This window comes from Rhea pennata, chromosome Z, assembly GCF_028389875.1.
Source record: "Rhea pennata isolate bPtePen1 chromosome Z, bPtePen1.pri, whole genome shotgun sequence".
NCBI lineage: Eukaryota > Metazoa > Chordata > Aves > Rheiformes > Rheidae > Rhea > Rhea pennata.
In genome coordinates this window covers 77,644,012-77,668,631 of record NC_084702.1, presented here as the reverse complement: position 1 = coordinate 77,668,631, position 24,620 = coordinate 77,644,012, and the positions used below count along the sequence as shown (strand labels likewise).

The 24,620-nt window shown below is 37.1% G+C and overlaps 1 protein-coding gene across 2 annotated transcripts in view; it reads right to left on the bottom strand.

Annotated features, from left to right (window-relative positions):
* Window positions 1-213: 213 nt before the first annotated feature.
* Window positions 214-24,620, bottom strand: part of ARK2N (arkadia (RNF111) N-terminal like PKA signaling regulator 2N) — a 45,359-nt gene continuing 20,952 nt past the window's right edge. The window contains exons 3-5 of one of the 2 annotated variants that reach the window (XM_062599839.1): window positions 11,836-12,018; window positions 6,868-6,994; window positions 214-3,214 (exon numbers count right to left, since the gene is read on the bottom strand). In XM_062599839.1, coding sequence (XP_062455823.1) covers window positions 3,025-3,214; window positions 6,868-6,994; window positions 11,836-12,018 — 500 coding nt within the window. In that variant the 3' untranslated portion in view covers window positions 214-3,024. Of the gene's footprint in view, window positions 3,215-6,867; window positions 6,995-11,835; window positions 12,019-23,694; window positions 24,157-24,620 lie in introns of those variants that run through there. The other variant, XM_062599838.1, reaches the window with a different exon arrangement.

Below are 24,620 nucleotides of genomic sequence, written 5' to 3'. Positions count from 1 at the left end.
GCGGTCTGGAAATCACATTTACAATCCAAACATTCAAAATAAACACATTTCAGAAGGGAGTCACACTGAATTTGGATAGTTGTTACCCAATCACAGAGCTTAAAAGGTTTACTTTAGAGAAGAGAAACAGCTGCATATTGAAGAAAAATGAAAAAAAAAATCCCAAACAAGATGATATTGTTTAAATAATACACTCTATTTTATTTTGTCTTAAAATAGTTTAACCTTTATGCTACAGACTTGTTTCAAAAAACAGAAGGTCTCATCTTGCACCAAAAATATATATATTTATATATATATATATAACACTCTGTTTTATTATTATTTTTTTTTCTCCAAAGACCATTAAATACTAGATGGAAAATGAGAACTAAATAATGAGTGTCAAGAATCAAATTTTGTAACTAGAGTCGCACGTTTTAAACATTTACGTTCTAAGCGGTGATTCGTCATCACTACCGAATATTCCAAGTTCAAAACTCCAGCCACGCGGGAGCTGCTCCGCCACGAAGGGCTCGAGCCAGTGCACGCTGCAGGCGGCGGAAAGATTTTGCATCAGGCCCCAAGTGCACTGGTTCTCAGCCGTACAATGGCAAACGTTTTTCTTTCCTGCTGAGAAGAGCAAAACTGTCCAGGCACCTTTTGCTCTCTTAAAAAAAATAAAATAATAATAATAAAAAAAAAATACAACAAACAGACAAAAAGAGTAAAACAAAAACACAAATATTTCTTAGCTATCCAGTGATTGTGGTTTTCAGATTACTACCCTTTCAAAATTGGTTAAGGATAAAAGAAAATATGTAGTGTTTTAAATTAAAAAAAAAAAAAAACTGCATCAGACTACAATACATGAATTGTTTAAACAAACACAGTGCACAATTGGAGGAAGTTTGGTTAGGACGCAGTCATTTTTTTATATATACATGGAAGTCACATCATATACAAACTGAAAAGAAGAACGGATAGTTAGTTTGCAGTTTGAATGGAAGGACTACGAATGGGTCCCTGCAGCCTTCTGCCAGGCGGGTCTTTCCAAAACAACTTCAGGGAACAGCAAAAAGCAGCCACGCGAAAGCGCTGTCCCGGCGCGACCTTACAGCGCGTGCGCTGGTCCGCTACGACGACGGCTGAGCGGCGCGATCAAGAAACGAGGGGGGAAGATCAGCAGCCGCTACTGAGAGAGCGTGCCGGTAACGCAGGCTCGGGCGCAGCGCGGGGCGCGCGGACCCCATCCGCCCCGCTGCCCGCCACCCCGGGAAAGAAAGAAATCGCTCACGAGAAGCACCACATACATTTGCAGGTCATGCAATACACTTATCACAGTTCAATGTCTTAGAAAGCTTGAAACTGGAATATAAAACCCTTAACTAATTGTTCTTTAAAGTGCAGGCATAACCTTTCTGCTTATTAGGGAAAAAGCTGTTTGTTACTAGCTATACCACCACTGTTATTGGTTTTTCTTTTTTCCCCTAAGTTAGGCGATAACAAAATTATTATTATTTTTTTTTTTTTGCTCACAGACAAAAATTTTGGAAATCAAATAAATTTAGAAACCAGCCAACACTAAAGCAAAACAGGACTTCTCATATCGTGTTTACCTCCTGTTCAGCCTCAGATGGCAAAAATCTGATGACAGAGCTGTATAAAATTTCCGTTAAAAACATCTGAATACAAAGGAACATTTTAATTGCACAGTAGACATTTAAAGTGAACATTATTTTTTCTTAATCTTTGGTTTTTGCCTTGAGAAAGCCTCAAAATGACAGATTAAGGGCCAGGAAATTCAATATACACTACAGAAACTTGTGGCCACTCAGGTAAGTAGTTCCACTGATTTCAGTGTAGTAAATATTCTGGTGGAAAGTGTTTCTTGGATCATAATCTAAAAAGCAATTCCAAAAGTAGGATAAGAGACGTGACCTAAGGCCAGAAAAATGGTGCAGATCTACTTAAAAAAAAAAAAAAAAAAAAAAAAAAAAAAAAAAAGATTACAAACTTAGGCCCTGATCCCGCAACATCCTTTAGGGCAGAATTTTAAGCATCTGAATTGCCCCATAGTTTCAGTGAACTGCCAGAGCTTAACGCTACACATCTGCTAAAGTGCTTTGCCAGATGGGGGCTTTACAAGTTTTTTGAGATGGTCAGTGAAGCAAATAAGCAAATAGTAAAAATGAGGACTTAGAGCAACATGTTTTGTTTCTCTCCCTCCTCTACCCCAGGCAAGATTCAGATATATGTAAAATTCAGGTATATTTAAAATGGGAGAGGGATGCTGGGCCTTTGTATTACTTCTCATTTTCTTGTGCTTTTACAATAATCAGCTGCTAGTAAGTCACTACTGTTATAAAACTGTAACAAGCTGTGTGAAATGATCAGTGTAACACAGTAGTTAGGTAGACAGAAGATTCAGCACTGAAAAGAGTGTGAACTATAAATTATATTGAAAATAAAAATCCTTTAATTAAAAGCTGTTCAGTGCATATATTATGGGCCTTTTATATTACAGACAGTCCCTCCTGCTGGTAACAACCAAATCAGCTTGGGTATAAATACTCTCGGCCCAATTTTCGGAAGCGTTGAATACCCCCAGCTCCACTGAAATCAGTGAGGACACAGCATTTCTCAAAATCGCTGATGCGCACACAGCAAAACACTAACTTCTACAAACAAACCCAATATACTGATAAATTAAAAATGTTTTGAAGTTGGAGGTGTGAGAGGGTGGGAGAGCAAAACTTTATACACAATTATTTCTTCAGATTAACACACAAAAAATTAGTTAACTGTAGATGTGTTTTAAATTTGGAGCTTTTGGGTTTAATTCTGGGAAGAATCCTCCTTGGAGAAGGTAAAAAATGTTTACAGTGATATTAAAATTACACTACATTCTTATGGAAATGAAAATCTTCATGAGTTTGAATTTTGTAATGCCAGGACTAGGGCTTCTGAAGCTGAAGCTATACCAATGAACTTCTGTGCCACAAAGGGGAGAAGGGATGGGGGCAAAAACACAGTGACACTGCATTACAGTAGATATTTGCGTCTGGTATCCTCATCCAGAGTAAGGTCTACTACTTCTGGGGGTGAAGACCAATTCTGCTGGGGAGTCACAGCTGTCCATGATTGCGTTTGCTGAGCGTTAACGTACTGTGAGCCTGAGCCATGCTTCCAGGAAGAGACACTCTGAATCACACCTCCCCTTGGATGCACACACCTGCAGCAAGGCAAAAAGCAAAACCGATTAAAGCTTCACGCACAAGATTCCTTTTTTAACCACTTTTTTTTGTAACACCACTTCTGCATCTTGTTAACATGTCCCTCTCCAAAATTCCCACTTGTAGAGTCCATGACACTTTAAATACCTAGCGATCTGCAAGTTTACCTGTAAGAAAGCTGAGGCTAAACTTAAATTTATACTGTTTGTTTGTTTGTTTTCCAAGAACTTAATTTTACCAGTGGGTATAAAATAATGTTTCTTATGAAATGTGTGCATGGCTTCCAAGGATCTTGAAGAAGTCTACCCCATCATATGCAGTGCAGTGCACTACTCAGAGGGTTTCCTGGTAGTAATTTTATCCCCCAGACTTCAAAAAAAAGAGGAAAAAAATGAAGAGAGAAAATCTTGATGAGAAAAAGAGAAAAGATATCTTTTTATATGGAATCAAAAATGTTAAAATAAGGACATAATGATACTTTCTGTATACTAATAAGAGCGATCTTGTACTACATTATTACAGCTATTACAATTGATCTTTCCTGGTCATCTTAACTCAAAAATTACAAACACATTGAGAAATATTCACTGTGTACCAGTACAGTCCCACTTCAGCAAAACATTCAAGCTTTCAGTAATTCAGTCAATGAGACCAAATCATATATTTAAAGATAAGCACACACTCAAGTGCCTTGCTGAACTGAGGTATACATCTACTTTATTTGCACAGCATTTTTACTTATTATATTGATAATGGCTGTGACAAGTGAGTACAAAATAATAGTAATTAGAAAAAAATAAAACAAAAGAATATTAGTTTTCTTATACAATCAACTGATGACAAGAATTTAGTGGAGTCCTGAAGACTGTCACTCCATTCACAGCTGGAAATCTTAAACAAGTGCTAGTAAAACTTTACATCCAGTGCTTCAAAAATTGTTTTGCTCTTGTAAGCACTGGTGGCAGCTGCAGCCAGAGATGTTTGGCTGCTGGGTAACCTTTCCCACCTCCTTGTTATGACACATGTACTGCATTTCACAAACCAGAGTTTTCTACACTAGTCAAGTGCTCCTGAGATCCCTCCCCCCCTTTTTTTTTGATTGTAGGTGGTATAATTTCTCTAGAACTCCTTAGGTTATTCTCATCTCTGGTCTCTGGCTGGAGATGGTTTCATGAAACAGAAGGAAAAAAAATCTAATTCTCCAAGCTGTAATGTATTGGGATATAAATGTCACATTTCTTTCTCAGATACACTACTTCATTTTGGATGTGACCTGCAGAACGACTTTGCTATTCCTCCTTCAGTCTCAAGATACATACTTAAAACACATACCTACAAAAAATGCATAATAAGAGGCTGCAACTCTAACAAATGTAGGGATCTTTTTAAAAACTTTCTTTTAAGAAGAAATACCTGCAAGCATAACTGACAAGAATAGATTGTAACCAAAGTTATATATGACACTTATATATGGTCCATTATTCTTATACGGAACAGTCCTCTCAATGCTTATGCATAGCTAATACTAACTTTTCTCCCTGAAGATGACAAGTAGTAGTCTATAAATTTCCTCACAGAAACGGTATCTTGCAAAAATGAAAGTGTATATCCTCAAACAAGTCACACAAGCAGCCAAGAGCAAAACGTTCAATCAAACATTATCTTAAGGAACATGCTTTCCAACCTGTAACTAAGGGGAAGATATCAAGTAAGGCAATAAAACAAAATTTTTTAAAAAGGGAGAAACAGAGGAGGACTGTTTTATACACATGCATGATAAAAATTCTACAGGACAAAAAATAAAACAAACTGTGAACTATGATTTGGCGTCCTAAGTAAATGTCAAGTAATAGTGTAATGATAAGAAACATGACCAATTCACTAGCAATCTGAAAACTACAAATCATAGACAAACTCAAAAGCTTCACAACTCACACCAATCCAACAACAATATGGAGATATGGAGCATGGTAAAAAAAGAAAAAGAAAAAAAGAAAAAAAAGTGTGAGCAAAAAAACTGAATTCAAACATCATACTAACTAAGCATGCAAAAATACTGATCAAAAACCTAAACCTTGTCCAAACGACAACCCTGTCAGAAGCCCATCAATACTTCATAACTGCAAGACTAGACCTGCAAGAGAAATAAAATGCTAAATAGGATTCAAGCAACCAAAACGTGCAAGTATTCATTGGAACCAACAAGAACTGGTCTTTGATAGATGGCAGAGTCGTTACATGGGCAACGGCGAGCACAGCAAGGGAAGTGTTCTGCAAGAACACCATGTTACATGTCTGTCTTCTTTGTGGAAAAGCATGAGTTACCATTTCCACACAAAAAAGTCCATATCTAATGGATATCCAAACTAATTTTAAACAGCAACTGTATATTTATTTAACATTCCCATTGTTGTACATGTTAAGTATTATTTAGGCAATCAGCACGGAAAGCTTTTTGTAAGGGGGACCCCAAGCAGAAGGGATGTGCGTACATAGTGCTGGACACGCACAAACTAGTAGCAGAGGACAAGTCAATGGTACTTATCACTAGGACAAAGATGGTGTAAGCACCGGGTCTGCTGGATAAACAGCTAGGGGGGCTCTTCCCTAAGGAGTTAATATTTTTCCAACAGGGTCAGTCACAGAATGACTTTCAGTATTCTAAAAATTAAGACCAAGCACCTTCAGCACCTTGAAACATTTTTTTTTTCATATCCTACAGGACTAGACTTAGATCCTGTGTGCCTTCTTCCTTTCCTCAAGACAGACATGGTGAAGAAACAGTGAGAGAAAGCTCTGTTCCTTGCCCCTCTAGCCCCTTTTCCTCCTCTAAGCATTCATCAGGCAGCAGACTAGTTTTACATAGAGTTTGTGTGTTTACAGTAAAAACTGTTTTTACTTTAAGAATTTAACTCTCCACACTACATGAAAATGCCAGTCTTGTTCACCTGTTTCATCATACCTTAAACCAAGGAAAGACCATAGACTAATGATGAAAAGAAACATCAAAACATGCCTATCTAGAATAAGAGCTGAAGCAGAGCTGGGCAGCTATTGAATTTTGAGAAACTTCTGGCTTCCTTATCTACCTCCTCTTCCTTGTCCTTGATCTAGTTCGAAGATAGTTATCCTGTATCTTGAAATAAAACTAAGATTCATAAGGATGTATTTTTAGGCTAAGAGTGCTATCTTAGCACATCAGCCACTCTGAAATTCATAGTATATTCACACCTAGGGCAACTGATTAATTAAATGAATTGGAAAATATTTAAATGCTTAAAGTAGGTGAATATTTTGAAAGGAAACAAGAACCAATGTAAATATTTTCATTTATGTATTTATGTAAATAAATTTGGTATCTGATTTCAATATTGCATATGTTTAGCCTTTTACTGCTTCACATTGAATCATAAGCTGAATCTAAATACATATGAAGATGATAATACTTCTAAAAAACCCCCACTTTTTGACATTACCGTGACCAGCAGAATAGGAAAAGTACAACATTTGCTACCTTTCGCTCATCAGCCATGGAGGGATAACAACAGTACTACTGAAAGCCAGCAACTTTTTTGTTAATTTTGCTAATATATATTCTGATAAAATTAAAAAATATATTTAAACTGAAAAAGGAAGAAAAATGACTTCATACCTTGCATGTTCCTGAACTCCAACAATCTCTACTTCGCTATCAGAAGAGGCAATATTAATTTCTTCATTGATCTGTGCATTACCAGAAGAGGTTTTGTCACTTGCAAGAAATCCTGGATCCAAATGACCTGTAGATCGAGAAAATGCAAATACAGCCCACGTTTAACAGCTTAAATGACTCAGAAATCAGTTGTGAAAAGCATTTCTTATCAAACTAAGACTGGAAAATCTTATCAGATCATTATGTTCAACTCTCAGTTTGCATAAGACAGCCTGATACATGACAATCACTGCATTTATCCAATCTCAGTAGTGTTACTGATGGTCTAGATCTCAATAGTCCGACTACTGTGTTAAGAACTTCTCTGCTTTAGGTGTAGTCTTCCAGCTGCTGTTTTACAACAAAGCTAAGACTTAACTGTTTCTAAACATCTTTGAAATAATGTGACAAACTACTGCCAATAAATCCAACCCCGTGATATTGTGACAGTCTTCAGGATGGATGGAAACATCACACAAACTACGGGAAAAGAAAGTCCTGTTGTCTCAGCATCATTATTTTTCTAAAACAGAGGAAGCAAGTCAATGAAAAAACAAAATCATCGATTTCTGTCACACTGTTCCATGCAGCTGACAACCCAAAGCCAGAAATGTCTCCTGCAACCAAAGTCTCTTCTGTCAACCAAACTTTTCTGCCTGCAGAATTGCTCATAGTACTTTCCAGGAAGAAGTCTTAGATGACAAAAAACCTGTAAGTTTACAAGCTGACTGCAATGTTTCAAGGCCTTTAGTGCAACCCTGAATTTCCTCATCAGGAATTTAGCCCAGACCTTCAGTTTATTACTTGTGGGCAGGTGTCTCTCAAGCGCCACAGGAGAATGGCACAAGGAATATTGTGATAACGTGCCCATTAGGATATACTAATGAGCTGAACAGTCTGTCACACAAAAAGGTGGGTTTTGAATAAAAATTGTCTTCAGGTGACTACAAGACTGAACAGAATGACACATTCTGCCATATGAAGATCACCAGTGCAACCTCAGCCCCATCCAGCACAGATGACAAGTGAGGCTACATGGAGACCTAGGGAATGAATCAAAATGCCTACAGAATAAGCACCAATCTCAGTGGCTAGAGTATTGCTGTCCTCATCATGAAAATCAGCAGCCTAACTGGAAACTAGTCTTTGCAGGAAGAACAGGTATGAAAACTAGATTTATCTTACTCAACAAGGTTCTCTTTCTAATGGAGATAAGTAGGATACACAAACTTAAGAAGTTGGTTAAGTCTAACTGTTTCTTTTCCAAGATGATGATGATGATTTTAGTTACGGGGATACTTGCCATTAGCAATACATTGATTTACCTTTCCTGAAGGTGAAATATGATGCTAAATAAGAGGCAGAAGCATTATATTCATGTCGCACTGCTCTAATATCATTACAAGTACCTCTACAGAATTTAGACACTACAGGCATGACAAAGGATTGTTTTAAATTATACATGCCACATACAAAAATATCCCATTTACAAATTCTCCTTGAAAAATCTATTTTTCACAAGCTCTATACACAGCAGAGTTGTTCTTTTATTACAGTTACTCAATGGCTATCCAGTTCATCAGTTTGTCAAGCAACAGCTCCCTTCTAAAAACTCTGAGGGACTGTTGCAGGTTTTACTGCTAGTACTGCTAAGAAAGTACTTGATTGCAATTAGTGAAGATGCATTGTAAAATACTAAATAATACTTGCACAAAAAACACAAAACAAAATGATTATTTATTTTACACAAAATAAACTATTTCAACACCTCAACTTATTGTCTGTCTTTAATAGCGGTAGAGAAGCTGGGAAGCCTTGAAGCAGATGAGACCACCTTTGGAAACAACTAGCACAGCTGCATTACACAAGGAAAGAATCATTTTTAGAGCTAGAAAAATTAAGTGCACATATTACACTTATCTAGTTTGACTGGACACCTCCTCAAAGATGAATGGAGTAGGATGCAATAATGATCTATAGCATTTCAAAACTGCAAAAACATGCAGAACTGATTATACCCCAAGTTAGAGGACAAGAGGACATAGAAAGAAGAAATAAGTTTAGGAAAAGTGCCAGGAAAACATTCCAATGACTGCTTCAATTACTCATAAAAGATGCAAGCAAAAAAAAAAAAAAAAAAAAAAGAGATAGGAACTATACGGCATGCTCACAAGTTCTGGAAAGTGAAGGCACTTGCCAGAGTATCTCAGTCGGGCTAGAAGGGAAAGGAAAGTTGTGTGCTGCAAAGCACAAGGAGAAGGGCTTTTGTCCTCTCAAGACAAAAAAGATTTGTTAGCTGAACTTAAAAAGAATAATAGCCACAATGGCTTTTCCTAACATTACAGTTCAGCTGAACATTCCTCGGTAAATGTCAGCAAAACTCCCCAAATGGGCTACACATATTTCTTAAACAGAAGCAGCTGGGCACACTTGTGAAGCACGAAATGGAGTTGCTCAAAGGCTTTGATTCAAGTGCTGGTGACACAAACTGGGCAATTCATGCGATTACTACCCCCAGCGGTCCACATCGCCCCACTCCCGAATTTTCCTGCTGCTATAGTACCGGCAACAAAACAGCAACAGTCCTTGGCTGCTTCCCACTTGCTGCTCACTGATTCGTACAGGCTGGAATCGGCACTGGTCTGCCCTCGTGCGCTGGCACCGCGGTGCAACCTGCGCTGGACACGCGGTGATGCAGGGCAGAGGGGCAAAGCTGACAGGCTCTTAAACAGCCCCACACTGAATCCCCCCCAAAGAGAGCAGCATGTTACCACAGTTTTATTACCGTTAAAGTTCAGACAACAAAAAGGAAGGCAGCAGTAGAGAAATCATGATTAGCAAAGTAAATATTACAACCGGTAGCTCGGTGTAAATCCAGATTACGGCATACAGATTGAAACGCAGCCTCGGCCCATACGAATTTCACGCCTAGTAACCTGCCTGTGCTGCTATTTTCTTTGGACTGCTATCTTTGCACTAGACGACACCCAAAGACATTTTGTTTACCCTCTAACATCAAAACCTGCAAAAAAAGCCCCAAATATTTGCCCATCCACAAAGATTTGATAGTGTGCGCTAGTAAAATTTTTCACTTAGATAATGCTTATTTTATGTTTTTCCAATGTGAAACTTAAAGGTCTGCTAAACTAGACGCTGGTTTATGATTAAGATGGAACAAGATGCACGATTTGAAAGCTACGCTTTCCAAGTGTGCAGTCCTAGTTATGGTACAGAAAGGTCAGTACTGACGTACGTTACAGAGCCAGAAGTGTACTGAACATATGAAGCTCCGGAGCCAGATGTAGATAGGAGGAAAAAGAGATTCATCCTTTTAGAAGATGAGACAGCCCCAACATCAGGAGAGAATTCATTGGGACAAGCCTTCATAGGCTCAGGGATAAGGAAGTTTCATGAAGTTTTCCAGGTTTCTTTTACCTGTCAAGTCCTTCCTTGCAAAAGGTAGGCTGCTTGGATACAGATGGAGGAAGAAAAACAAATTTCCAACACATCATTGTAGTCATAACAGCAAAGTGGAAGGAAGCTTGGTAAGAAATTTTCACTTTTTATTTCTTTACCTTCCTTTCTACTAAAGTACCAGAGCGTTAATGTTATACAATAAAGCCAATTTCAGCTGTTCTAATAATTTAATAAATCATTTAATAAAGCAGTAGGCTTGACAGGGGTCAAATATTTAACTGACTATTAATTAGCTATTATCCAGATAATGATACCAGCGAGCCTGGAAAACACAGGCCAGTTTAAGAAAGATTGGAAGACTGTATCCAGCCAAAGACCATAGTGAAAACCATATCACAGAGGATTACATTCATATAATGGACTTACACGGTTATACTGTGGATCACCTCTTAAGATTTACCACAGTCCCCTCTCCTTTTCTTTCTTCTTTTTTTTTTAATATTCTTTTAAAAAATTAAATATTCTTTGAGCCTCTCCAACTAGCCTAGGTCATAACAAGAAATCTTAAACTTCTAACTTCTTCAAAGTTAAAAATAAATATATATATATATATGCCCTTAGGAGGATATTTTCACCACAACATAAACAACATTACTTCCATATCTCCTCATTTTCAAAGGCTTTATCGAGGCTAGTTAATCTGAAATACCAAATAATATTCATACTTGCTGATACAAGTCAACAGGAAATATTCCCCCCCCCAACCCTCTGTATTCAAAACAGTACCATTACATTTTGCTGTATAACTTGTTTATTAGTGAAGAGTTGTAAATATTAGGTGGAGCTGAAAAATCTGAGGTATATGCACTTTAAATCTTCCCACAATGTTCCTGCTCCTGCTTTCTTGAAACTAACTTCTTTGCAGACTCTTGACGTTAAGCCCTTTGACCAGCACCTTCTCACCCTTCATATCTGATGCTGGTACGTCCAGTCTTCTACAGTATGTTAAAAATGCAGATGGCATAAGATGATAGTTAATGTTCGTATTTTAAGGAAATAAAAAAACAAATGAGAGACAAAAAAGACAAACAGACAACTGAAATGACTAAAGTGAGGTTATGATCACATTATTTACTGGTAGGTTGACTGGATTACTAGCTAAGGGTAAGGGTGATCATAATCAACCCTTCATTAACACTTTGCTTACCCTCGTATAAAATACATAACAAAACCCCCACAGATTTAAATTCCAGGTAGTAACTACAGGCATAAGGAGAAGAAAAGTAAGAAAACTAGGATAGAAAAAAATACATTCCAAGAATTTTTGTCAGTTCTTATCCGCTATGCGTGGGATAAGCATTAGGCGTTTTTAATAAACATCTGTACTGTTTTATTGCAGAATCCATACGAGGTGCTTTTAAAGCTATATAAATTACAAAACTACTGGAAGGAAGGAAGGTGGGATACTGCCTGAGATGCTGGAACAAACATCGGAGGAGAATTTAAACAAACCTGTATCAGCACTCAGCTCATCTAGCAGTCCTCTGTTCCTCCAGGTAGATCCCGGATCTTGATTTCCTAAAGAATTATTGTGCTCTTGAACTACTGCAGCCGCCAACAGATTGTCCACGTTTACCACCTCTGGATCTGAATTTGTGTCTGATATATCATAATGAGCTACAACTGGAGGTCCATCTGCAGAAAGAAAGAAAAGCAATGGGTATTAGAAATCAGCATATTGTGAAAGACACTTTTAAAAGTATAAATAATTTGTTCTAGGATCAGTGCATTCTCCTACAGGATGTTCTTAAGGAACCATCAATTATTAAACTTTAGTTAATGAACACAGTCTGATATCACAGAGACATTTTAATGTTTGCATACATAGAAAACAGACGTAAGAAAAACAGATTTTTAAGCTTGTCTTGTCATCGTATGAGTTATTTGGATGTTATCCTTTACATTAACACAAACATCTCCATATCTGACAACATTACATTTACAATTCTAAAAGGATAAAGAACTTCAGTTTGAAATAAATAATTTTCTGAACTACAGGACATTAAATTTGGCAAGACAAGGTATTTAACTAGTGACAGCTTACATTACTTGTGGGTTGATTTAATAAAATTATCTTTCTGATATAACTAATCCAGTTACAATAAATTTAACATTAGACAAGTTTAGTTACATAACATTTTCCTGTCAAGGACAGGAGAATTTTTCATAACTGCAGTGTTTTTTGGTTTTGCTTTTTTAGGATAAAGAATAACACAACAAAAAAAACTACAATGTGCAGTGATATATATAATTTTAATTCATACATTCACCCTATAAATCTTTGGCCACCAAACTGATGGGCGAAGAGGGAGAGATTTTGTCTTACATGATTTGGATCAACAAAATGATAATTTTTGGTCTATTTTATTGGAACGGAACATCTTCTTTGTGAGGAATGAAAATAACTTATGATTAGAAAGCATGCTAGAAACAAAAGCAGCTCAGAATAAAGTCATATTCAAGACAAGAATTAATGTGGAAGCAAAGAGCAAATGGAAAAACACCGTAATTTCACAATGAAGCATATTTTAATTCAATATAATGCCTCACCTAGTAACTACTGTTCATGGATTCAAGAGTGGGTGAAAAAGGCTGGAGTTCTTGTTCCCCAAATGGCAGAACCGAACCTTCATTTGGGCTGGCACTTCAGCCACGGAAATGAGTATCAAATGGAGAAATAGTTTGGGCCAAAAGTCAGCAGCTTTGGTAGCATAATGCCAGAAATCCAAAGCAATTTTGACAACTGAATGTTTGAAGGGATTTTTCATTATAAGGTATGATATATAAAGGAGGTAATCGTTAATACAGCTCACTAATAATGTCTTTAGAAAGATGGGACCTTCAGAGTTATAGAAGGATTAAAGAAAAAAAAGAATCTCAAAAAAAGAAAAGATTAGTTTCTTCTAGAAGTGTTAAATGTCCACGGCTGCAGACGAAAAGAACAGTACGAACTAGAAGCTTTAGTTATCTGAAAAAGCTGTTTCCATTAAGGTGCTTGTTTTGTTTTAAACTTGGTCCCTGAAACATAATTCAATGCAATGTTTTAAGAAATTCCTATTTTGTGGTTAGCAACACACTTCATTGAAGAGTGACCATATTGCTTAAGTTGTACTAAAGAGCAGTTTTGCAACCAGGTATGAAGAAATTCACAGAATACTTCAGATCAGACCTGCCTCCAAATTAACAATTTCATAAAACAATGTTATATTACAAACTTAAAACAGACTCGACAAAAATAAATGACTCGTTAAATGTCAATGTATTAAAGACCAAACTGTTCGCAACATGAAACACTGATGATTATGACTGGAAAAGAAATCCGGATAATTAACTCAAAGACAATTTTTTGCTTTAGAATGACAATTACAAAATAATGGCATACCAAATTTAAAATTAAGCTGGCTGATATTTGGTTAATTATTTGTGCAAGCCCATGATTAAATTACATGCAGAAGTTTACAGCTGGACTGAAACATGGAGGGGAACGTTTTCAGTCTTATCATCAGAGTTCAGCGTGAACATATATTATGTGATCTATAAAAATAAACAGTTGAGTGCAGAAGATACGAGGGTCAAGTACAATATTGACTATTTGACCATTTTTACAGGAGGTTATCTAAAATTTCAGGAGCTATAGACAATTCCTTCAGATTTTTGTTTCTCTCACTTCTTGCTAAGATCTCCAGAAGTAGAAGCAAAAATTAATTTAGCTAGACATGCCTACACAAGTAGAATTATATTTGGACAAAAGGTACTAATAGTCTCAAGTCAAAATTGTACCACTCCTACATGTATAATCATGCAAAAATGTATAATAAATGTATATACATGCAGAGTGATATTCTCATCACCTACCCATAGAAATAACTTGTGTGAAAGTCTTCATCAGTAGGAAATACAAGCATAAACTTGTTATCTGTAGCTCCACTCTTGTATCTTCCACACTTCCAAACAGCACACCTTATAACTTAGCTTAAATTTAGTATACATCAAACAGACAAACATATTTTCAATTTAATTTACATATTGTAATTATATTTGTCAGTGTAACAGCCACCAGCTTAAGGATCTGGAAAAAAACAAGCTGACTACTTACAAAAAATTCACAGCAGAGGTATGTTTTTTGCTTTTTCTCAGCCTTGTCTTTCAAAATCAGATTTGGAAACAAAGGGCCCCCTGATATCGAGGCTATCCATACCTATCACCAGTGAACGACCAACCAGGCCAAGATAACGGCCACAGAACTCAAGTAAAATCCTTTGATTCTCAGCATGCATAAAAGAAGAAATAAACAATAAATGCCTATATATGTAAAAGCTAAAATGTCCTCTTAAAAAGAAAGAAAGAAAGAAAGAAAAAAAAAAAAAAAAAAAAGGCAACCAGGACTCTCTGCCCAAAGGCACAGCAAAGAATTTGCAGAGCCTCCAATAAAAAAATATCATTTTATCCAGATTAGCTGTCCAACTATACTTATACTAGCCGAGATGTACAGTTTGGCTGTAAACAACTGTAACAAGATGAAAGCTGCAGCTGAGGCTTATCAAAATTTCTCTAAAAAATGCCCATTCCAGTGCCCTTTTCAGTACTGCAAGAAAGGGGGAGGATGGGTTAAATTTGGAAATAAAACTTCCCCAGCCAACTACATGATCGGCTGATGATGTGATGCAAAGTGAACGTGTGGTGCCAAGAAATAAGGACAACTCACTTCAGCTAGGAAATAAGAAATGAAAAAATGCTTTCAGGTTGCAAAGGTATAGGATCAACTAAAACCACAGTTCTAACTTTTATCAGCCTTTTTGGGGAACAGTGTTGCTCTTTGTAGTATTGGACACTAACAGGGTTTCAAAAGACAGAAAAAACAGACACCAAAACAAAACCGCGACAGAATCAAAACTCAGTATAGCAGAAGTGTGAGGTTCTTTGGTCCGTAATTTAAACAATGTATTTAAGAAAAATCAAATCTTCTATGAACCTGAGGTAGCCAAAAGACTTAGGTTACACTGGTGATAGGTTTTAATTTATTATTAAAGCAATAAATACTTTTTTTAAAAAAAAAGACAAGGCTGAAAGTTAATAAGCACCAGCAGCGAAATATAGCTGTTGACATTTAATGTTAATGGGCAGAAGGGAAAGTCTGGGAGGATTTTTTTGGTTTTTTTTTTTGTTTGTTTGTTTTTTTTTTTTTTTTTTTAATTGAGAGGCAAAGGTCTATAAAGAGACAAAGTTTCCAAGAGTCCAGTTGTCTCTGAATTTATAGAGTTCATCAAAGCTAAATCCACTCGAGACAACTGCAGTAAAAGCCACATGCATGAAAATCTGTGTCTGTACATAGGAAGCTTTAAGTTTGCAAGGCAGCAAATGCAGTAATTTCACATTTGCTAGCCCCTCATATACTTTTTATAGAGCCACATCTCAAAATCTGGTGACCTAAATTGTGTTATAACATGTATACTCCTCTTGCCCCCTAAGTCACTCTAGTGGCACAAGCAAGGGGTGGTGGAGCTGCTGCAAATCAACCTTAAAGTTTCAGATGGAGGAGAACAACGTCATCCTCTACGAAGCACCGTGACCGTTGTGCTGGCGCAGCTGTTTATCAGTGCACCGCAGCAGCAGGTCACTTTATCATACGAACAAAAAAAAAAAAAAAAAAAACAGCTAGCAGAAGCTGAAGGGGAATTTAGTCATTAAACAGTCATCATCTCTCTTTCGGTTTCTTAAAATTGGGCATCTAGTCTCTGCCAGGCATCTACCTGCCCCCTGTAATCAACAGAGGGGGGAACTTTTAGGGGGCAAGCAACCTCATCCTGAAAGAGAGGAGGAAAACCGAGGGTCTAAACGGCAGTTTATCATTTCTTTGAGTGATTTCACTACCCCCCTGTAAACACCGACAGCTTAACTACCTGAGACAAGGCACCTCATTTTTAGAAAGCTCAAGTTCAGCAAGCCAAATTCCAGCCTTAGGGATGGGATTCACACTGACCGCTTTGTGCGCCTCACTACATTTTCCTCTACAAGAAGCAGAAAAGGACCGACATCTCCAAGGGACAATCCCGATCGAATCGATCCAAAATTAAAATCCTAATTTCGGTGGTCTGAAACGCCCTCTGCAGTCATCAATGCCTTTCCAACCATGACACACGAAGCCTTATCTGGGTGTGAATACCATGCTAAGCCTCAAAACATAGAGAACGGCTACCGTAATAATTACAACCCTTTACTCTTACAAAAAGCTTTCCATTAGTGGATCTCAAAGAACTCTGAAATTTCTGCCTATGGGGAGAACTGAGGCAAAGAGAGATTTGTGGCTTGCCGAAGGCCAACAAGCAGAAGAGTTCAACTGAACAGAGAACAACACTCCCCTCAGATTACAGAGTTACTTTTAACCAGTAAATTTTTAAGGATTAAAAAAAAAAAAAAAAAAAAAAAAAAAAGTGGTGGGGAAGGAGATTAGGAATCTTTTCTTGAACCCTTCAGAAGTTAAAATGGCAAAACACAGAGGCCAAGACAGACACAGGGTCTTCTGGGCTCACCCCCTGACACCACTTCTGGATCTTCTTTATGAATACGTGTATGGCTTTGTTTTATCTGAACCTCAATACTCTACACGAGGCTGCATTTGTTAAAAGACAATACGGAGATGTTTTAAAAGAATAAGACATCCAACCACTCCCTCCTTTACATTCGATACTTAAATTTAGGAGATTAATTCCATTTACTTTAAGAACTAGGCAAACGATGGAATGGACTTTTATAATTACATACATTTTAAGATCAGATGATCACTACTGCAATTAAAGAAAAGCATACTGCAGGCCAAAACCTGAGACCTAGGGGATTTCATCCTAAAGTGATTTACCAAAATAATTTTACAGCAGATCTATTGGTAATTTCGATCCAAACAGAACAGCTTCATATTTAAGACCAGAAGCTTTTTAAGACTTGACAACTTATGTTTTAGATAAACAATACAAACCTGGTATAATTAAGACAACTTCCAGAGCTACAGTTTCATAAAACACATGCACCTTAAATGGCAAAAACTAGCTAAACTCTAAAACAATTCCCAGAAGGAAGGAGGGGGAAAAAATCTTTGCTTTTATATATTGCTTAGTAACATGAAACACTTTATTACTATTTATATTTATTTATTTATTCCAGGTTACAGTAGTTACATTTCAAAATTTACAGGGTTAGGCAAAGGATACACTGTAAATACAATTAAAACCATAGCAGTGTAACAACATTCCCCCTAAAATCATAAAGTGAACAAAAATTATTGATGAAATTCACGTTCTTCATATTTTCCTTCTTTTCACTCAGTAAAGATTTTTTTTTTCTTTAATGGTAATAATAAAATCAAAATGACACAACTAAATGACTATCTGTTCTCTGACTGGATCATTTTTAATATATCACACCCAAAAAGATCTCAGAAATTCAAGTCTTGCTGCTCAACATTCATTCCTTCAGGCTTTTTGATGACTAGATGGAAAATATCTTTGATTTGTTTCACTGAATTATACATAAACACCCAGTAAAGTTACTTTCATTGTGCGTTAAGCGAAGGCACATGGAACATGGGTGCGTACAGAAAACGCCAGGAAATGGAGTATGCCTTGAATTTGATGGTTAGTGTATCATTTATTTTGCCACCTGATGACTGGTTAAGCATAGAAACAGGCTCATAAGCCAGGTCTCTACCCCAGAGTTTTGCTTGCAGAAGTGTAGCAGGAGGATTTTGAGAACAGTCACATCCTAAGCTCTGCTACCAAAAAAGAAAAAGAAACGAACATAAGAAACCCCCCAGCCCTTTGTGGACAGAAGTTAGGAGAAGCCAAGTGAACATATGCATGCCTCCAGGGACCACCGGCTTGCAAGAGTAAATTGCACCTTCCCTGGGAAGGACCCAACGCAGAACTTCCACGGGCCAGACCAACCCTTCTGCTCCATCAGCCTGAGACTAGACACAGCACCCCAAAATCTTTTTTTCTTTCTTTCTTTCTTTTTTTTTTTTTTTTTTTTTTTAACTTAAATACATTTTTTTTCCATGTGCCTTCATTTCGCTGACCTAACGCTCTACAAGACAGACCACATCGGTGAGAAAGGCAGGTTTCCAGCTTCATGTTTCACAAGGTACCGTCCATCGTTATCAATCAACCTGAATACTTAACTTCTACTGTACAAATTATACAGCGCAAACACTCAAATACTTTCAATTTAACCGCAGTTGTCACAGTGCAGACCTCAATTATTCTGAGCCAAAAATCAAGTGTCTTGTTGGTGGGCCTGATCTACACACCCCCTCATCAGGCAGAGACTCCCATTAAAGCCAACCAACGTATTCCCTGAACTGCAGACTAAGTTCCATTTTTAAGAGGAAGTGAAATGGGTAGAAATTTTCTACTGGTTTTAAGGAGGCTGAGATCTAACTTCTAATGCCCTTGAAATATTATCTTTAAAAAAAGAAATTTACAACATGTGATATACAAAGAGAAATATATATATATATATATATATATATATAAAAAAAAACCAAAAATCGCTGATAATAAATATGGTTTGATTTGTAAAACAACTGCCAAATAAAACCCCAGTCTATGTAAGTTAAGACTGGCCCCCCTTTCTTAACTTCAGCAGCTCTGACAAAATTACCTAACAATCCTGCAAAACCACTAAAAGACATTGCAAACTTAAAATATTTGAGATGTAGCTATCTGCCTGAATTATTTTGTCCTAATACTGTTACAAGTAACACTTGAAGATCAGTACAACTGAAAGGTTTGAGAACTTTTTTTTTTTCTTTTTTTTTGTCCTCTCCGCGGATTTATTTTTTGCAACAGAAATACTGAATGGTTTCACTACCTTTGCCTGGGGGAATTTTTGTTGCACATTTGAGATAATTTTTTTTTTTTGGTAATAAAACCTAGAAGTACAGCTATTTTGATAAAGGCATGCGAAGTAAAACCCCAAGCCTTCGCATAAAGGGACGAGCAGCTAGCTCAGGCAAAGGATGGAATTTCCTATAGACGTTTGCCACCGCAGCCCACGGCGGGGTGGGAAGCAGTCCCAAAGCAGCCATCCTACTGCACCCAAAACCCCAAGAGACCTCTCGGGATTTCTGCACAGCACCCGACCCTAGGAGCAGGTCCTTTTAAATTTTCATTTACTGAGCTGTCAGCGTAACGTGGATCCTTAGTGACATTTAAATTTAGCTTTATATAAACATTTCTTTTTCAGTTGCACTAGTAAAAAAATATTAATGAAGTAGCTGTGTTTCACCTGCAACTAAATCCTGAATCTGCAGACACGAGTGTTCTGTCACTCCCATGCATGAATGTCTGCCTTACTTAAAAACACCCAATTCAGTATTAAAAATGCCAACATACAAGATTAAAATCAGCTGATAGTCCAGCCTACTCAAACTGGCACCACCAATATGAAATTATGCCAATTTACACCAGCTGAATATCTGACATTTATTCTTTCATGGAAACCCGTAAGATCACTGTTAAAAAAAAAAAAAAAAAAAAAAAAAAGAAAAAAAAAAGAAAAGAAAAGAGAAGAAACTAGAATGTTTATTCCATTCTGAAATATAAAACATAGGGTAATCAGAGAAACTCTGAATTATCACCTATGATCCTACACATCTTTTTAAAACTCCTATTGATTTCTCGTCAGCTTGAATTTGGTGTTTTGGAAGTAACACGTTGACATCTGAACATACAAATACATTCAAAATTATAGTGCGTGTTGGAGAGTAGAAGTTTCCCTCTGATACCCTTCGACAAGGTCAAAATATTTTAATGTAATAACAAATGGAAAAGATTAAAATTTCTGTTAAAATCACAGAAGAAGAAGTTTTAACTCCCTGAAAGTTTCTAGTCAAAGCCTTTTGAAAATAAGAGCTTATAATGGAAATCACGACAAACTTAACTACAGTTACACAGTATAGCAAAAATATTTCCAGTTTTCCAAGAAAAAAAAAATACTCTGAAATCGGATTATGTATCAGGAATCCAGAAGTCTGTTTTGCCAAAGAGATGCCAAACGCTGTTGCGCACACGTTTCAATACAGACTCATCGCTAATACCAGTATTCGAAGGTCAGCTTCCTGCAAGAGGCGGCATCTGCTGAACGCACGATGCAAAGCAAGAAGGCAGATGCTTCTGTTCAACTGCACAACCTGCCAGTTCTGCAATCACCTTCATCACGCACGTCACGGCACACCTCAGCGACACCAAGGAAGGGATCCTCTCTCATCTCCTAGAAGGAGAAACTTGCTTCTTCGTACAAAAACACAAGCTAATGGAGCGAGATACTCAACTGAACAAACCAACGCCTGCTTTCACTTTGAAGGAGCTGATTTACGACAGCTGATGATCTTGCTCCATGTTTGAAGCGAATGAAAAGAGTGACCAAACAAAGCAATATTTACCATTTACAAAACCATTTACAACCACTGCTCTTGCACAGGTACTCTTAATACTATTTAGCTTTCATGGGGAAGTTAACTTAAAATTATACCTAATATGAACCATATCCTCATCAAGCTTCTGGATGCCTTTGATTCATTTTACTCTAGAAAGAGTGCAGTTTAAAAATTTGTATGTTTAACTGCTATAATTTGCTGCTTGTTCCTTCACATTCACTGTTGTTTGCATGGAAAAAAAAATACTGGTAATAGCTAGGTTTTTATTGTTGCCTATAGTAACCAAATCCAAATTTGTACCTTTTAATATACTTAAGGATCAGCTTCAGCTTTTTAAAAAGTTACCTAACCAAGATACTAAAGGCTGGCAGAAATTTCCCTGGCTACATCCTTAATGAACTTATTCACTATTATCCATTTATGTGGTAAGTATATAGAAGTCTTTATAACTCTGAGAAAAAAAATAAATTTGACTGATCTCCTTACATAATTTGTTTTAAAATACCTAATTGCTCCATAGACACTATTTTATAAAAATCGTTAAGGGCATGCTTACAGACATACTGAGTTAAGTGACTCCTACACATTAAAAAACAGTCACTGCAAAAAGCTGCTTCTGCATGCATGGGAAGACATGAAAAGTTGTCATGCTTTAAAATACGCTGCTCTTATCATCATAAAGGTATACATATCAAACCTATGAACACCAGAAGGATTCAGTATCTTTTAAATAAGCAATTAATCTTCCCTGAAGGATCTTAGCTTTTAAACAGGTAAGGATCAATTTTATTAAATTGCAATCAAACACAAAATAACTTCTTTAAAGTTTGCTTAGAGTTAAAAATGCACACATAATTTCAGATGAAGGAATTTCTTACAAGTTCATATCAAAATCTTTGTATCAAAATTATGCATGAAGGTGATCTGTAAAGAATTTGAGTACTTAAAAATTATCCCCTGCATAGTCTTTCAGTTACTCTGAAAATAATACAACTCTCTAACCTCACTTTTGTTTAATGAGGGCATCATATACATTAAAAAAAAATCTGGGTCAAGAAGAATATTAACACAGCAATGTTAGCATTAAACTAAGAATAAAAAGCATTTCTTGAGTTCCCATTACAAGTTTGATCCAAAAATCCATGCACAGTGGTGGAAGAACTCCCACTGACTTGGGACGGTGGGGGTGAAGACAGTGATATTTCCACTAAATTTATTTTACACTAAAATAATTTGAAAAAAAAATCAGACAGAAGTAACTATGGTTTAAGAAACAAAATTTCAGAGCCAAGAGAGAGCTACAGTGTCCTCTTTGCTTAAATTATGGCTACATAAAAACTTTTGATTTGCACTATTATATTCTGATTTTGTTTGCATTATAAACTTTTAACAAATTCTAACTGATGATAAGCATACGTTTTTGGTAGCTATGGAGAAGTTACTTCCCATGAAGAAAGGCCTTACTAGAGAGGTGACCAAATATCCCTGTGTGTACTGACAACAGAAGAATTAAATAGGTATTTCTAATATATAGTTTAAATTAATCCTACTTTAAACATCACGGTTTCAAGCCTGCCTATTCAAGATAGCTATCAGTATTAAAAAAATCCCACGCAATAGCAGTTATCGTGTTATTTAAATGAAACTAATGCTCCGGCATTCCCAGCCACGTGTCAGTGGCGATTTCAGCGGGAAGCTGGTGCGGCAGCTCTCGCCGCCCGATCCCGGCCGGCAGACCGTACCTTCGGAGCACCACAGCGCCTACGGCCCCGCCGGCTACGCCGCGCGTCTTAACTCCCTGCGCCAAGCCTCTACCCATCCGCCGGCGGCCACCTACCTCAGGACTGCCGCTATTATTTTTATTCCAGCATGAAAGATGCAGTTTGATCGTATATACGCAGGAGAAAGCAGCAACGCCCCGCGTGCACAGTCGTGCACGCGCCCACGCGTGCTCCGGGCGCGATTCCTCTCGCCCAGCTTTAGCTGAAAGTTATCTAAACTGTTTGTGCAGGGAGTTTAGACAACTGATGGGAGAGAGAGAGACATTGCCAGGAGGTGTCTTTGTAGGTGCTTGTGTCTTTCCACCGACTCAGGAGGAGCTCAGCAGAAGAGCACACTAAGCACCTAAAATCAGAGGATGCGATTTTCACCCAAGGTGAACCCATAGGTATGTATGGACTTGGGTATCTGTGCACACACTGTTACCCAGCCGCTTCCCCTAAATACGCCATATGCAACACAGCAGTGACATTTAATAAAAGCTCTGGACAGAAAATGAACCACTAAATGGGAGATGAAAAATAATTGTGCACATCTGTTATATTATGTTATTATAAGCTTATTTATGATTTCTGCTTCAAAAGGAAGAAGCAAAACTAATGCGTGACATTGAAGTTGTAAAACTTGGAAATTAACAGAGAGCTAAGGAAATGTTATGGGTCTGCATCTAATTTCATTCTCTAGGGTACTTTACACCTTTAAATATAAAGCTTACTTCATTATACAAATGCTTTAACATGCAAGAAGAGCATTTGGATGAATATGCTGAATGCTCCTATTGTAACAAACATAGCTCTACTGATTCTGGAGTATCTAAACCAGGATTCTAAGTTATTTTTTCCCAAGTTTAGCAAAGAAAGCTTAGTGGGTTTTTTTTGTTGTTTTTTTATTTTGTTAGGAGTATCTGTATGTGTGTGCTGGCACATGCACATGGGTGTACTGTGTTTTTTTTTTTTTAACTACATATACATTCTCTATAAAGAAAAAAGGATACCATGATAGTAAAACCCAAAAGAGAAAAAAACCAAAACAAACATATACGAAGAGAGAAGCAAACCTTGTTTATAGCATAATTCAAAGTAACATCAAGTTTGTAAAGATAATTTAAGTTTGTGATTGATTCAAATCATGCTCTGCAATATTCCCGTTTTCTGGAAAGATAGGTGGAAAATTGTTATTAAAAGTCGCTGGAAACTCTAGCGTAGCATCAACATTTTGATAGCCCACGTAAGAATTAAACGACTGCTGCGGAAGTACTTGGCTATCAGGCATCTGCACGAATGCCCCTGACTGCATGGTAGGGGGGATTCTTTGGCCAACTAGATGCATTTTAGGCTCCCTGGGCTCCAGTTGTTGCTTGCTTTCTTCATCCGTGTCAAGACGGGTTAGCTTTTCTATCCACATGCGAAATTTCTCCTCTGTCTGCCTCTGCATCTCGGCAAAGCAGTTCATGGCCTCTTCCAGGACATTGCCTATGCAGTTCCTATCCCACACGGTGCCCCTGTCAAGCAATCCTGGAATTTCCCTGGTCGCTCCTCCAGATCCCCCAGCACGACTGAAGCCAGCTTTAAAGACATTGAGGCCATTTGATAAGACATCATTAAGAAAGAACATAATACTGTTTATTAAGGCATGTTAACTCAGGAAAACAAACTTTTCTAATTGTGTCCCTTGGATATGATACTGGGGGAGGAATTAGCAAACACCAAATTAACCAACAGCATTAACTTATAGGGAAAAAAAAAAAAAGAAAAAAAAGAAAACATTTAACACCCAGTGAGGTTATACTAGAAATTTTGGCTTCAAAATTGTTTTTTATTCTAGAATTATCAGACAATTCTGTCACAAAGGTCTCATTCTTTTTATAAACCTAGTTAGTCCAATTCCCTTGCAATTTGAGATATCTTTACTTGAATTCAAATCCAAAATATTATACAATGACAAGAAGCTTACTTTTGTTAAGTTGCAGTCCAAACTACTATCATTTAATTGATAAGTCTAAATAATTACACATTTTACTTAGCTATTT